Source organism: Drosophila bipectinata, chromosome 2L (assembly GCF_030179905.1).
Source record: "Drosophila bipectinata strain 14024-0381.07 chromosome 2L, DbipHiC1v2, whole genome shotgun sequence".
Classification (NCBI taxonomy): Eukaryota; Metazoa; Arthropoda; class Insecta; order Diptera; family Drosophilidae; genus Drosophila; species Drosophila bipectinata.
This window is the reverse complement of record NC_091736.1, coordinates 20113089-20126273: the sequence shown is the minus strand read 5'-3', so window position 1 is coordinate 20126273 and position 13185 is coordinate 20113089. Positions and strand designations below refer to the sequence as shown.

At 41.1% G+C, this 13185-nt stretch overlaps 5 protein-coding genes across 7 annotated transcripts; 3 read left to right on the top strand and 2 right to left on the bottom strand.

Annotated features, from left to right (window-relative positions):
• The first annotated feature begins 2905 nt into the window (after positions 1-2905).
• LOC108127219 (probable cytochrome P450 28d1) lies at positions 2906-5002 on the top strand. The gene is made up of 6 exons (XM_043213784.2): positions 2906-3138; positions 3197-3335; positions 3397-3504; positions 3824-4451; positions 4506-4775; positions 4836-5002. The coding sequence occupies exons 1-6, from the start codon at positions 2945-2947 to the stop codon at positions 5000-5002; spliced, it is 1506 nt and encodes a 501-aa protein (XP_043069719.1). The 5' UTR covers positions 2906-2944.
• Positions 5003-5134: 132 nt separating this feature from the next.
• LOC108127244 (uncharacterized) lies at positions 5135-5919 on the bottom strand. Its single transcript, XM_017244182.3, has one exon. The coding sequence runs from the start codon at positions 5800-5802 to the stop codon at positions 5380-5382; it is 423 nt and encodes a 140-aa protein (XP_017099671.2). The 5' UTR covers positions 5803-5919; the 3' UTR covers positions 5135-5379.
• Positions 5920-5997: 78 nt separating this feature from the next.
• Positions 5998-8283, top strand: LOC108127221 (probable cytochrome P450 28d1). Of its 2 annotated transcripts, none has more exons than XM_017244143.3 (6): positions 5998-6475; positions 6526-6664; positions 6729-6836; positions 7096-7723; positions 7782-8051; positions 8112-8283. In XM_017244143.3, exons 1-6 carry the CDS (start codon positions 6282-6284, stop codon positions 8276-8278), a joined length of 1506 nt encoding a protein of 501 aa, XP_017099632.2. In that variant the 5' UTR covers positions 5998-6281; the 3' UTR covers positions 8279-8283. The 2 variants fall into 2 exon arrangements, with proteins under 2 accessions (XP_017099632.2, XP_070132891.1); XM_070276790.1 differs by having other exon boundaries at positions 6391-6475; positions 6536-6664.
• A 344-nt stretch (positions 8284-8627) lies between these two features.
• On the top strand, positions 8628-10631 carry LOC122322228 (probable cytochrome P450 28d1). Its single transcript, XM_043213859.2, has 6 exons — positions 8628-8821; positions 8873-9011; positions 9066-9173; positions 9346-9970; positions 10038-10307; positions 10366-10631. Exons 1-6 carry the CDS (start codon positions 8628-8630, stop codon positions 10530-10532), a joined length of 1503 nt encoding a protein of 500 aa, XP_043069794.1. The 3' UTR covers positions 10533-10631.
• Positions 10609-13003, bottom strand: LOC108127236 (TBC1 domain family member 19). 2 transcript variants are annotated; one of them, XM_017244174.3, is made up of 7 exons: positions 12557-13003; positions 12063-12249; positions 11917-12010; positions 11607-11859; positions 11080-11549; positions 10937-11018; positions 10609-10872 (listed from the first exon to the last, which is right to left on the bottom strand). In XM_017244174.3, exons 1-7 carry the CDS (start codon positions 12824-12826, stop codon positions 10699-10701), a joined length of 1530 nt encoding a protein of 509 aa, XP_017099663.2. In that variant the 5' UTR covers positions 12827-13003; the 3' UTR covers positions 10609-10698. The 2 variants fall into 2 exon arrangements, with proteins under 2 accessions (XP_017099663.2, XP_070132890.1); XM_070276789.1 differs by lacking the exon at positions 12557-13003 and adding an exon at positions 12316-12470.
• Positions 13004-13185: the final 182 nt, after the last annotated feature.

Below are 13185 nucleotides of genomic sequence, written 5' to 3'. Positions count from 1 at the left end.
GATTAAAAGCAACGATGAGATAATAAGGCTTACAAAAAGTGAAATTTACGAAAAACAAAATGAAATTAAAAATAAAGATACGCTTATATATTCATTAAATAAGCAAATAAAAGAAAAAAATCATGAGCTGCTAGGTTGTTTGGACAATATAAATAAAAACAATTATACTTTGATTGAACAAGAAAAAATAATTCAAGAAAAGGAGCATGAAATCAAGGAGAAGGCTGATCAGGTACAGAGCAAGGATGCTCAAAATAGGGACCTAACCAGTCAAATAAATGTTATATCCCAAAACTTAACTAAAGCTAATGAAAAACTTGTAAAATGTGATAAATCAAACTATTGCCCCACCGCCGGAAAAGGTACTTATCATATAAAGATTCCAGGAGTGAGTGTCTTTGAGGCTCCTTGCAATGGATCTGGATGGATGGTGATTCAGAGACGGATGGACGGAAGTGTGAACTTTGAACGGAATTGGACAGAATACAAAGATGGATTTGGCAACTGGACAGGAGAGTTCTTTTTAGGCTTGGAGAAGTTGCACCTACTGACAGAATCGAGGCAGCACGAACTGCATATCCGTCTGGGAAAAGTTGACGGATCTATGGATTTTGTGAACTATGATGATTTTAGGGTTGGTAGTGAGAAGAATTTGTATTCATTAGAATCGATTGGAAGTTCCACTGGAGGTGCAGGCGATTCCCTCAAAATCAATGAGGGACTGAAATTTTCGACATGGGACAGGGATAATGACCTGGATAAATTAAGATGCGTTGTGGCGTGTGGTGGTGGTTGGTGGTTTGAAAGATGTGGACACAGGTATAAAGTACAAAAAAAATTTGTTAATCTTAAAAAGATTAAACTTAATTCTTAAATTTACAGCTCCCTAAACGGAAGATTTTACAAAGATGGTAAGATGAAGAAAAAGTCATACGGCATATTTTGGGAAAGTTGGCACAAAAACGACTGGTCTCTTTCACTTACATTTGTTGAAATGATGATTAGACCAAAATACAATTAGTAATTTGTTGAACTATGGAATTTAAGAAACTTCTTCGCACAAACCTTTTTGTAACCATCCCAAGACTGTTTAAAAGTATATTAAAAAAATGCACAAAATTTAAAAAATGTTTATTTACGGAAACTATTTTCATTTCAAGTAGAACAAGGAGACAGAATAATAATATTATTTTAGGGTTTCTGCAGAATTTTCTAAAGTCAAGGGTAAAATAACCCAGTGAAATAAAGAGAAGGGAAAAAAAACGATGTTTTAGCTTCCGGGTCAAGAACAAGTAACTTTCCTTCTGATTTCTGCTCTGTGAGCACTGAAAAGTACTGTATATTCTATCATTATCTATCATTGCTATCATTATCAAATTAACAAAAAGTAATCAGTATTGGATGGTTGATGCTTCAAATTGTTGTTTGCATCGTTTCTGAACTAATTTTTTAAAAGCGTTGCTTCTATTTTCATATATTTGACCCCTAAACGAAGTGGCAAAATCGTTATCATGGGCTAATTGTTTAAGATCAGAAGTCACAAGTATACATATACATATGTATGATTTTGCATATGGTTGATTTTTTTTAACTATATAAACTGTCTCTTATCATGTTCGGATAGACAAACTTATCAAATAAATAGGTAAAATACCGACACCAAACTAACCTTAAACACCAAAGATTTCAAAATTCAGTCATGGCAACAAGGCATACTCACTTACTTTTTATACCCTTGCAGAGGGTATTATAATTTTGTCCAAAAGTGTGCAACGCAGTGAAGGAGACATCTCCGACCCTATAAAGTATATATATTCTTGATCAGGATCACCTCCTGAGTTGATATGAGCATGTCCGTCTGTCCGTCTGTCCGTCTGTCCGTCTGTCTGTCTGTCTGTCTGTCCGTTTCTACGCGAACTAGTCTCTCAGTTTTGAAGCTATCGTCTTGAAACTTTGCACACACCCTTCTTTTCTTTGCACGCAGTATATAAGTCGGAACGGCCCGGATCGGCCGACTATATCCTATAGCTGCCATATAACTGATTGATCGGAAATGGTATAACTTTGGTGTTTTAGAGTTAGAGAGTTCAAATTTAACATGAGAGCTATTTTAGGCAAATTATTGTGACATGCCAAATTTCATAAGGATCGACCGACTATATCTTATAGCTGCCATATAACTGAACGATCGGGAATGACCTAACTTTCGTGTTTTTAAAGATAGAAAGCTGAAACTTAATACAGATTCTATTATTGGCCAGTTGATCCGACCTACCAAATTTCATTAGGATCGGTCGACTATATCCTATAGCTGCCATATAACTGAACGATCGGAAATGGTACTTGGTAGAAATATCAACTTTCGTATTTTTGAAGATAGAAGTTTGGGACTTATTTTAGATTTTGTATTTTAGTAAATTGGTTTTATTATGATGAAATCATAAGGATCGGCCAACTATATCCGATGTTTGCGATATATATTCGGTTTTAACTGCAAGGGTATATAAACTTCGGCTCCGCCCGAAGTTAGCTTTCCTTTCTTGTTTATATACATATTAAAAAGAAGGGAGGACTTGACCGTACAGATAAAATGAGTTCCTCTCCTCATCAGAAATGTTTAAATATTCAGTTCAAACGTACTGGTTAGTTATTTTTTTTTTTGGCTGCTTTTTTACCTATATTTATTTTTGCACAATTATTTAACATTTAGTAAATAAGCAAAAAATATTTCATCTTCATCTTCACAAAATATATTATAACTATAAAAAATAGTTTGTGCATTTCATGGGAACCATTAGATATGGCGTCACTGGCAATTTTATCAATTTATAGTGTAAATGGGGCTGCCAAGTGCCTATGAACTTGACCGGCAGAGAGCTTAATTAAAAGCAGAGAACATTCTCAATGTAGCTCAGTCTAGTTCTGTTTTCGTTGGCGAACGGTCATGTGTCCGGTTACTACGATTTTGTTGGGGCTTGTTGGGCTGCTGGCACTGGTATACGTATTCTTAACATGGAACTTCAACTATTGGAAAAAGCGTGGAATACCAAGTGCCAAGGCATGGCCTTTCGTGGGCAGTTTCCCCAGTGTGTTCACCCAGAAACGGAACAGGGTCTACGACATTGACGATATCTACAAGTGAGTTGTCTACAACTAAGCAATAAATTCACTAACATTTCACTCTGTTTTATATTAGTGAGTACAAGGACTCGCACAGCATTGTTGGAGTGTTCAATACTCGTCTTCCACAACTTTTGGTAACAACTCCAGAGTATGCGCACAAAATATATGCCTCGGACTTTCGCAGTTTCCATGATAATGAACTGGGTTTGTTTGTAAGTGGTCTAACAATATTATCAATTAAAAGTGACTATCTTATGGATCGTTTCGTGCCAGACTGACAAAAAGGTGGACAAAATCTTGGCCAACAACCCAGCTGTACTCAGGGGAGATGAATGGAAGGAGAGGCGAGCCGAAGTAACGCCAGGACTTTCAGCAAACCGGGTACGTAAATGCCGGCAGTGAATGCATTCCATGGGCAAAACAAATCTAGTTAATAGGTAATACATTAATAGGTTGCTGATAAAGGTATTGATTTTATTGCCCACCTGATAAAATGTAATCCGCATTTATTGATAATAATAAGCAGTATATGTAGGTAATAATATCAATTTTAAACCTTGAGCAAACTACTTAAATTTCAACTTCAAGTTTACCATGTTATAGAATATAATAATGGTGATGTTATAGAAGATTATAATGCCTATGGTGGTAATTTTGTAGATAAGCTTTGTTAGTAAATTTTTGATAATTTATTATAAAGGTCAAAGCCGTCTATCCTGTGTCCCAAGATGTGTGCAAGAAGTTTGTCGACTATATCAAAAAACAAATCAAAATGGCTCCGGCTGATGGAATAAACGCCAAGGATCTGTGCCTGTGCTACACCACCGAAGTGGTTTCGGACTGTGTCCTTGGAATTTCGGCCCAGAGCTTCACGGATAACCCCACACCGCTGGTTGGAATGATCAAGAGGGTTTTTGAGGGGTCATTTGCCTTCATATACTTCAATGTAGTGGCCAATCTGTGGCCTCCAATCAGAAAACTGTACAGCGTACCATTATTTTCCAAAGATGTGGAGAACTTTTTTTTCGACATCATGAAGAAGTGCATCCAGTTGAGGAAAGAGAATCCAGTTCAGCAACGAGACGACTTCCTTAATTACATGTTGACCCTTCAAGAGAAAAAAGGTCTAGATACAGTGGAGTTGACCTCGCATACGATGACTTTCCTCACCGACGGATTCGAGACAACGGCTGGAACTCTGGCTCACATCCTTTTGTTGCTGGCACGGAATCCCGAGACTATTCGAAAGTTAAGGGAAGAGGTAGGCACCAAGGAACTGAACTTCGAGGAGCTGAGTGAACTGCCCTACATTGAAGCCTGCATTCATGGTAAGTAGAAAGATGTAAACACATAGATAAAGAAAGAGCAATATTTTTTTCCAGAAACACTACGAATTTTCCCACCTGCTTTGTATGCACGGAAACTCGTATCTGAGACGTATGAATTTGTTAACAAAAATGGTGTCAGAGTTAAAGTTTACCCCGGTGATGTCGTCCTAGTTCCAGTAAACTCCCTTCAAAAGGATCCCCAGTACTATGAAGATCCGGAAGAATTCAAACCAGAACGATTCTTGGAGTCCAATGGTGGAGCCAAAAAGTACAGAGATCAAGGAGTTTACTTTGGATTTGGTGATGGGCCCCGCATCTGCCCAGGTGAGTAAAGCTTATAAAATTAAATACTTGGGTTATCACAAGCTCAATTTCTTCTTAAAGGTATGAAATTCTCAATCACACAACTCAAGGCGGCTCTGGTGGAAATAGTCCGTAACTTTGACTTTAAAGTTAACCCAAGAACTCGCACGGATAATCGATTTGATGACACATTCTTTATGGCCGCTTTAAAAGGAGGCATTTGGCTAGACTTTAAGGAACTGAAATAAAATTTAATCTTGAATATTTTTTGTAAAATTTAGTGCGTTTGTTACCAAGTTTTAAAGTATTTTGATCTTTCAACTTCAAAAGCCTAACCCTAAGCATATTTGAGCAAACTATGGCTTAACATAGTTTCACAATTTTTAAAATCAATATGTTTTGTTTTTAATTGCACTATATAATTCACATATGTTTGTATTGACCTTGTGTAGTCGTGTATTTACAATTTAATTTTAATACAAAGATGAGCTTGCTTAAGGTTTGAGATTCTTTGAGACCGCCTCAAGTTCGACCCGATAGATATATCAAAAATCAATTCTCGAAACTTTCCCAAAGAAACCTAGACCTTAAGCGAACGCATACAGGCAAGATCCGAAACGATCTCTTAGCGTTTGTAGGCGACAGAGGTGTATTTGTCGTAGCGTCCTAGAAATTGGGGCATTAGAGGCACGCCCAGACGCATGCTGGTATTCCTGATCTCCGGATAGATTACTGGCTGCCGTTCTCCAACCCAACGGATCGGCTGGGTCAGTTGCTTGACACTCCGATCGAGTTTGATTCCACACTTGCCCTGGTGCTGCCGGAACCGGGTGGGCTTGTGCATTTTATGGTGCGGATCGCGATAGTAGTCCCTATACTTCTGGCACTCCAAATAGAAGTTGTCGATCCTGTCCAGATCAGCGTAGTCAACAATGACCATACCGATCCGGGGAGCAAAGCCAAGAATAGCTCTACGATGTACATCGGCGTTTGTGGCCACTTTCATCATATCCACCTCGGGTATGGGTTCATTAAACATTTCAATCATTTTGATATTTTGTGTCCAATGGGTTGTCTTAAATTCTTGTGTAGATAAGTGTTCTTAAAACTTTCTTAAATTAACATTAAGTGCTAAGGTTTCAAATAAGTCATAGATTGCTTGTTTTAAAACTCTTTAAAATAAAATTAAATCCGTTAAAAACGTTTAGTAGGACTTGTAATTTTTATAAGCTTTTATTTTGTTTTATTTTTGTCAGTTATATTGTCTTTCTAGTTTTTGTTTAGTTATTATCGCATCCCAATTGAGCTATATGTCCACATAATCTCTTATCACTGAACAAAACACACAGATAGTGCTTTTAAATGTGAAGCATTAGGTGCGGCGCAATTTTATCAATTCGTTAGTTGAATTCAAGATTGCTTTATACATACACATACGTAGTACTTGACCGGGAGGTGGTTTCATTTAAATCACAGAAATAGCTCAATGTATCCTCAGTCGGGTTCTGATTTCATTGGCGTGTGGTCATGTGTCCGGTTACCACAATTCTTTTGGGCTTGTTGGGTCTGTTGGCCCTGGTGTACGTCTTTTTGACGTGGAACTTCAACTACTGGAAGAAGCGTGGAATATCAAGTGCCAAGGCATGGCCTTTCGTGGGCAGTTTACCCAGCGTGTTCACCCAGAAGAGGAACATGGTCTATGACATTGATGAAATCTACAAGTAAGCAAAGCATTGATTCGAGAAAAAAACTAACAATATATTATTATTAGTCAATACAAGGACTCTGATAGCATTGTGGGATTGTTCAATACCCGACTTCCCCAACTTTTGGTCCTCACACCGGAGTACGCTCATAAAGTATTTTCCAGCGACTTTCGCAGTTTCCATGATAATGAAATGGGGTTGTTTGTGAGTACTTGAAAATATATAACTAAAATTGATAAGAATTTTCCTTGATCATATTCCTTGACAGACTGACAAGAAGGTGGACAAGATATTGGCCAACAATCCATTTGTACTGTTTGGAAATGAGTGGAAGGAGAGGCGAGCCGAAGTAACGCCAGGCCTTTCAGCAAATCGGGCAAGTCATTTTTATTCAGCGTTCTGAAAAAGAACTCGCTGTGTAGATGATAACGTTGTGATTTCAATATGTATTGCCCATACTTATTAGGTTATCATCAGCTAATTATAAGGCACTTAAAATATAAATTAAAAGTTATCACTGATTAGGTTTCAAATTGGAAGAGTTAATGATAATAAACAAAACAGGAGAATTGATATTTGTTATTCTTGTATGTTAATGACGGCTTATATTTTTAGTTATCTAATTTTATTTAAAGGTCAAAGCCGTCTATCCTGTGTCCCAAGATGTGTGCAAGAAGTTTGTCGACTATATCAAAAAACAAATCAAAATGGCTCCGGCTGATGGAATAAACGCCAAGGATCTGTGCCTGTGCTACACCACAGAAGTGGTCTCGGACTGTGTCCTAGGTATCTCAGCCCAGAGCTTCACGGATAACCCCACACAGCTGGTTGGAATGATCAAGAAGGTTTTCGATCAGTCGTTTGGCTTCATATTCTTTACCATAATCGCCAATCTGTGGCCTCCAATCAGGAAGTTCTACACGGTTCCACTTTTTTCCAAGGATGTTGAGAACTTCTTTTTCGACATCATGAAGAAGTGCATCCTGTTAAGAAAGGAGAATCCAATTCAGCAACGCGACGACTTCCTCAATTACATGTTGACCCTCCAAGAGAAAAAAGGTCTAGATACCCTGGAGCTGACTTCGCATACGATGACCTTCCTTACGGACGGGTTCGAGACAACAGCTGGAGCCCTGGCTCACATCCTTCTGTTGCTGGCACGTAATCCCGAGACAATTCGAAAGTTAAGGGAAGAGGTAGGCACCAAGGACTTGAGCTTCGAGGAACTCAGTGAGCTGCCCTATATGGAAGCCTGCATTCATGGTAAAAACATAAATTGTTCGCAAAGTATAGCTGAAGTAAAAATTATATTTATTTCCAGAAACCATGAGAATTTTTCCGGCCGTTTTGGTGGCACGGAAGCTGGTAACCGAAACGTATGAATTCGTAAACAAAAATGGTGTCACAGTTAAGGTTAATCCCGGTGATGTCGTCCTGGTTCCAGTAAACTCCCTTCAAAATGATCCTCAGTATTATGAAGATCCGGAAAAATTCAAACCAGAGCGATTCTTGGAGTCCAATGGTGGAGCCAAAAAGTACAGAGATCAAGGAGTTTACTTTGGATTTGGAGATGGTCCCCGCATCTGCCCGGGTGAGTACGTTCAAAAGAGTCATTTGGCTTTGGACTAAATCCGAATATCCCATCTTTCAGGCATGAAATTCGCTCTAACGCAACTCAAAGCGGCTCTGGTGGATACAGTCCGTAACTTTGACATCAAAGTTAACCCTAAAACTCGCACGGATAATCGGTTTGATGACACGTATTTCATGGCAGCTCTAAAAGGAGGCGTTTGGCTAGACTTTAAGGAGCTAAAATAAATTTTCGTTCGACTTCGAGGAAGACCAAGGGAGAATGCTAGAGAATTCAGATTGTCTATAACTTACTAGGTTACTATCACAATTTACTTATCGCCTCATTGGTGAAGGTATAGTCAAGGGCTTCCACTTGATCTTGATAGCACTAGCGTCTCTTATCGTCAAATAGAAGTCAGGGAGTATTTTAGTATGGGAAGCAGGCCATTTTATCAATTTGTTTATTGGGTGAATCCATGTTTGTGGACCGCCCGCCCATCCACTTGACTGTCATCAAGTTCAATTTAAATCACGGAGGTTGCTCAATGGAGGTTGCTTCAGTTCGTTTTTCTCCGCGTTGCCGAGCGGTTGTGCGATGTGTCCACTTACAACGATTTTGTTTCTGTTGGTCGGGTTTGTGGCCCTGATCTATGTCTTCCTGGTTTGGAACTTTGGCTATTGGAAGAAGCGGGGGATCCCCGAGGCCAAAGCATGGCCTTTTGTGGGCAGTTTCCCCAGCATGTTTACGCAAAAGCGAAACATGGTCTATGATATCGATGACATCTACAAGTGAGTACTTTAATACCTAGATGTGTTCAAAAACTAAGACTTTTCTTATAGCCAATATAAGGACACGGACAATATCGTTGGTGTCTACAACACTCGTAATCCCCAACTCCTCATAACCAGTCCGGAATATATTCGCAAGATTTTTGTGAACGACTTCCGCAGCTTCCATGACAACGAAATGAGCCAATTTGTGAGAAATAGAAAAGTACTTTGGCTTAGAGCTGTGATTTATTTTCAATTTTAGACCGACAACTCTGGGGACTCAATCTTGATCAACAATCCGTTCATATTGAGGGGCGAGGCGTGGAAGGAGAGGCGTGCGGAAGTCACACCCGGACTGTCGGCTCATCGGGTAAGACTTGGAGAGAAACTGGTTCCCAAAAGTGCGACGTAATAATGTTTGTTAGGCTTATACGTCAGTTTTCATTGGGAGAGTGTCAATTAATATGCAGGGCCCGTAGCCATTGAGTAAACAAATGCTGGTGCCCCATTCTTCTAATAAATTTTTGTAATTTATTTAACAGATCAAGGCCGCATACCCAGTGTCCCAGAGCGTGTGCATAAAACTGGTGGATTATATCAAGAAACAGCAACGAATTGCCTCATCGGATGGCTTGAATGCTAAGGATCTGTGCTTGTGCTACACCACCGAAGTGGTCTCCGACTGTGTCCTGGGCATCTCTGCACAGAACTTTACTGACACACCCACGCCCGTTGTGGGTATGATCAAGCGCGTCTTCGAGCATTCCTTTGGATTTTTCTTCTACATGACCCTGGCCACCATCTGGCCGCCAATCCAAAGGTTCTACAGAGTGTCTCTGTTTGCCAAAGACGTTGAAGAATTCTTCTACGACCTCATGAAGAAGTGCATCAACTTGAGGCGGGAGAATCCCCAGCAGCGGGAGGACTTCCTCAATTACATGCTGCAGTTGCAGGATAAACGGGGTCTAAATGTGATGGAGTTGACCTCGCACACGATGACCTTCCTCACGGACGGATTCGAGACAACGGCTCAGGTGTTGGCTCATACTCTACTGTCCCTGGGACGCTATCCGCGGACGCAGCAATTGTTGAGAGAGGAAATCGGCAAGGATGAACTGACCTTTGAACAGCTGAGTGAACTGCCCTACTTGGATGCCTGTATTCATGGTGAGTTATTCCCGAACATAAATGGAAGTATATTTTCTTAAATATAATATTTACAAATACTCTTCAGAGGCTTTGAGAATTTTCCCCCCTGGCTTGTCGTCCCGAAAATTGGTAACCCAGCCCTATGAGTTCATCAACAAGAATGGAGTCAGGGTCCAAGTAAATCCCGGTGATGTGGTCATCCTCCCAACTAATGCTCTCTATCACGATCCCCAATACTTTGAAGACCCGGAAACATTCAAGCCTGAGCGCTTCCTAGAGGAAAACGGAGGAATCAAAAAATACAAGGACCAAGGTGTTTACTTTGGCTTTGGTGATGGTCCTCGCATCTGTCCAGGTAGGATCAATAATGCCTCAAATTTGTTTCAGAGGCTTAAAAGTTACTTCTATTTCAGGTATGCGCTTCGCTCTCACCCAAATGAAAGCTGCTTTGGTGGAGATTGTGCGCAACTTTGACATCAAGGTTAATCCCAAAACACGAAAGGATAATCAGTACGATGACACCTACTTTATGGCTGCCTTGAAGGGCGGCGTTCATCTGGATTTCGTAGAACGCAAATGATTCCCTCTGTTTCTGTTTCTAATTTTTGCCATTGATTATTTTGATATTAATCTTTTTTTAATAATAAAGAAATATATTTTACATTTGCGACAAATTTAATTCATATTGCACTCTAATACTTTAATTTAGTTACTACGATGAAACCCACCGAATACTAGAGGTTCCTTCAGTCCCGACTTAGTGCCAATTGGACCAAAGGCAGAACCTTGATGGAGGAGAGATCCGCTAGAATAGCTTCGATGCTGTCTAGGGAGGCCACTTGCATGATGCTTTCCTTCCGGAAGCTAAGGATAATAATTGCGAAGAGCGGTAAAATCTCTAGGCTATCAAAGCCAAGGATCTGGAAAATACAATTAGAAAGAATTTGAAATTGCAACTTCATGCAATAGTGGGCAGGTCCTTACCAAATCCCAAAGCACCAGCAGCTGGTCAGGAGGCAGATGGCCCGAAAAGGCCCGCATCAGCCACTTGAAGACGACACGCAGGCTGGAAGGAATAAATGTGTTTATTAAAGATCCAAGATCCTGAGCCCTTTGGTCCTACTTACGGCTGTATTTGGAGCTCACGAAAATGCGACCAAAGTTGGGGTTCGTAGGTCTGGAGTAGCTTCTCGAAGAGAAGGCACAAACTGACTATGCCCTGCGGATGCGTGTTGATCGTGGTGAGGCGATGGCAGTAGCGGATATAGAAGGCACGGAAGGTATAGTAGAGGTTTACTGGGGAGTCGTACAAGTAGCAGAATGGGGCTGCGAACATGCAGATGCCGTGGAATGGCACCACACCCGAGGGAGGACCCTCGTAGGTCTTGCCCTTGACCGGAAAGGCTTCGTACTCCACGCAGCCGCCGATGTCTGTGTCCCGGGAAAAGCAGAGCAGCACTTGGTAGAGCACGTCCTCGAACACGAAGTACTGGTCGTCGTTGGAAGCAGTCAGCTGGATGTCCTTGAACACCAGCTTGTCCACTATGTGATCCGTGGTCCACACGGAATTGCGCAATTTTTGCCAGTATTCGATATCCTAGATGGTAATAATCTTTTACCCTCTCTTGGAATATTCGAATGACCTGCTACTTACGTAATCGTGCAACTTGCTGTCCAGCACAGAGGCCCACAAGGCTCCCCGATAGGGAGCTGGAGTACAGCCCTTCTTTAAAAACTGCTGACACATTGGAGCATGTCTGGCCTCAAGGATACGTTGGCACTGGACAGTTAGATCCGGAACACCCAAATAACTGTCACTGCGCAGGAGATCTGCGTAATGGGCTCTCAGCTCGAAGAGATTTTTTACAGGAAGAGCTATGTGTGAGAATTCCCATTGGGGGATATGGCTGAAGGACAGAAAATAAGAAATTATAACTATTATATACCAAAACAGACCCACATACTCTGTGTGTTCGGTGGTCTTAGCTGGTCCTTTAAGAGACAGGAGCACTTCCAACAGGTCCTTGGGTGCGTAAACGGGTCTATAGTTTGCCAAATCTAAAGGAACTTTTTCATTTATCACTCTCCTAAATACTTGAAATATACATACCCATATTGTAGTTGCTCAACTCGTTCCACTTGGCCATAAAGTCCTCTCGGTCGGCACTGATCCTGGGCTGGCCATGCAGCGGGACCTTGAGTTCGGTGCACATGGCATTAAGGCTCTTTCGCACTCTGCGATCCCAAAGGACTCCCGCCCTTTTCAAGTAGCCAAGGGGATCGCTAACGGTGGGTTTCTGATAGGAAAAAATTAATATTTAAAATTTAAGAAAATTACAAGTAATTGTAACGAAGGATTTAACTTTAACAGTAACAAAGGATGAAGAACTTTTTGACACGTCCATTTGGATAGATCAAAAACAAAAACAAAAATTATATTTTCATTTTGGTTTACAATTTGTAAAAGGCAGGGGAAGTAAAATAAACAACAAATATAACTCTTCTAGTTATATTGAGTTACTTCCCTTCACTTGTCGGAATTTGGAAAATAAAACTATTTTGACCTACTATGTCTAGTAGACATTGTAGACATTGTCTACCCACCGAATTTTGTTTGCTGGTCTGGGCCTTCTCCTCGGACTTGGTGAGGCGGCTGCGGACCAGATTGTAGACAATGTTACGGATTTCCGTCTCGAGGCCGGCACCCTTGATGGCGTCCTCCAAGGTGTTGCGCATGTCATGGGTATCCACCGTGGGATTGCAGACCAGTCGCTGCAGCTCCTTGAACAAGGGCTCGTAGCATTTGGTGCTCTTGATGGCCGTAATCACCTTGGCGGTCATGTGATGGATGCTGGCATCCTGGAGCTCTTCCATAGTGGCTTCCTTCTTACCTTGACTCTGTCCGTATCCGTGATTGTTTCAGCCGTTTGCCGTTTTCGTTCGGTTTAACAGTCTACTGACGACTACGTACTACTCATCGGACGAGTTCTGATTAGCTCCACGTCGGGCGCTCCAAACAGTTGACTTTTATCGATCAAACTCGACGTCGCCTGCTTTGATTTGGAGTCGTGTCCAAAATGCATCCTCGGCTGTAGTCGCTTCTTGGCGACGGAATGCAAGGCGTTTGTTGTTTTTGGGCCCTGTTAGTTCCGCGTTAGTTTCGTTAGTCCGCCGCCCCTCGCAACCGAGAATTCCATTATGTTTCGCGTTTCGAATGAAAAGGCAAAGGCGCG

Bases quoted from the DNA above. Each gene is read 5' to 3' on its own strand.
- LOC108127219 (XM_043213784.2), top strand. From the start codon at position 2,945: ATGTGTCCGGTTACTACGATTTTGTTGGGGCTTGTTGGGCTGCTGGCA. The intron at 3,336-3,396 runs GTAAGTGGTCTA...GTTTCGTGCCAG, and splicing joins ATAATGAACTGGGTTTGTTT to ACTGACAAAAAGGTGGACAA. The intron at 3,505-3,823 runs GTACGTAAATGC...TTTATTATAAAG, and splicing joins CAGGACTTTCAGCAAACCGG to GTCAAAGCCGTCTATCCTGT.
- LOC108127244 (XM_017244182.3), bottom strand. From the start codon at position 5,802: ATGATTGAAATGTTTAATGAACCCATACCCGAGGTGGATATGATGAAA.
- LOC108127221 (XM_017244143.3), top strand. From the start codon at position 6,282: ATGTGTCCGGTTACCACAATTCTTTTGGGCTTGTTGGGTCTGTTGGCC. The intron at 6,476-6,525 runs GTAAGCAAAGCA...TATTATTATTAG, and splicing joins GACATTGATGAAATCTACAA to TCAATACAAGGACTCTGATA. The intron at 6,665-6,728 runs GTGAGTACTTGA...ATTCCTTGACAG, and splicing joins ATAATGAAATGGGGTTGTTT to ACTGACAAGAAGGTGGACAA.
- LOC122322228 (XM_043213859.2), top strand. From the start codon at position 8,628: ATGTGTCCACTTACAACGATTTTGTTTCTGTTGGTCGGGTTTGTGGCC. The intron at 9,971-10,037 runs GTGAGTTATTCC...AATACTCTTCAG, and splicing joins CTTGGATGCCTGTATTCATG to AGGCTTTGAGAATTTTCCCC. The intron at 10,308-10,365 runs GTAGGATCAATA...CTTCTATTTCAG, and splicing joins TGGTCCTCGCATCTGTCCAG to GTATGCGCTTCGCTCTCACC.
- LOC108127236 (XM_017244174.3), bottom strand. From the start codon at position 12,826: ATGGAAGAGCTCCAGGATGCCAGCATCCATCACATGACCGCCAAGGTG. The intron at 12,250-12,556 runs GTGGGTAGACAA...TTTTCCTATCAG, and splicing joins AGACCAGCAAACAAAATTCG to AAACCCACCGTTAGCGATCC. The intron at 11,019-11,079 runs GTAAGTAGGACC...TATTCCTTCCAG, and splicing joins CGTGAGCTCCAAATACAGCC to CCTGCGTGTCGTCTTCAAGT.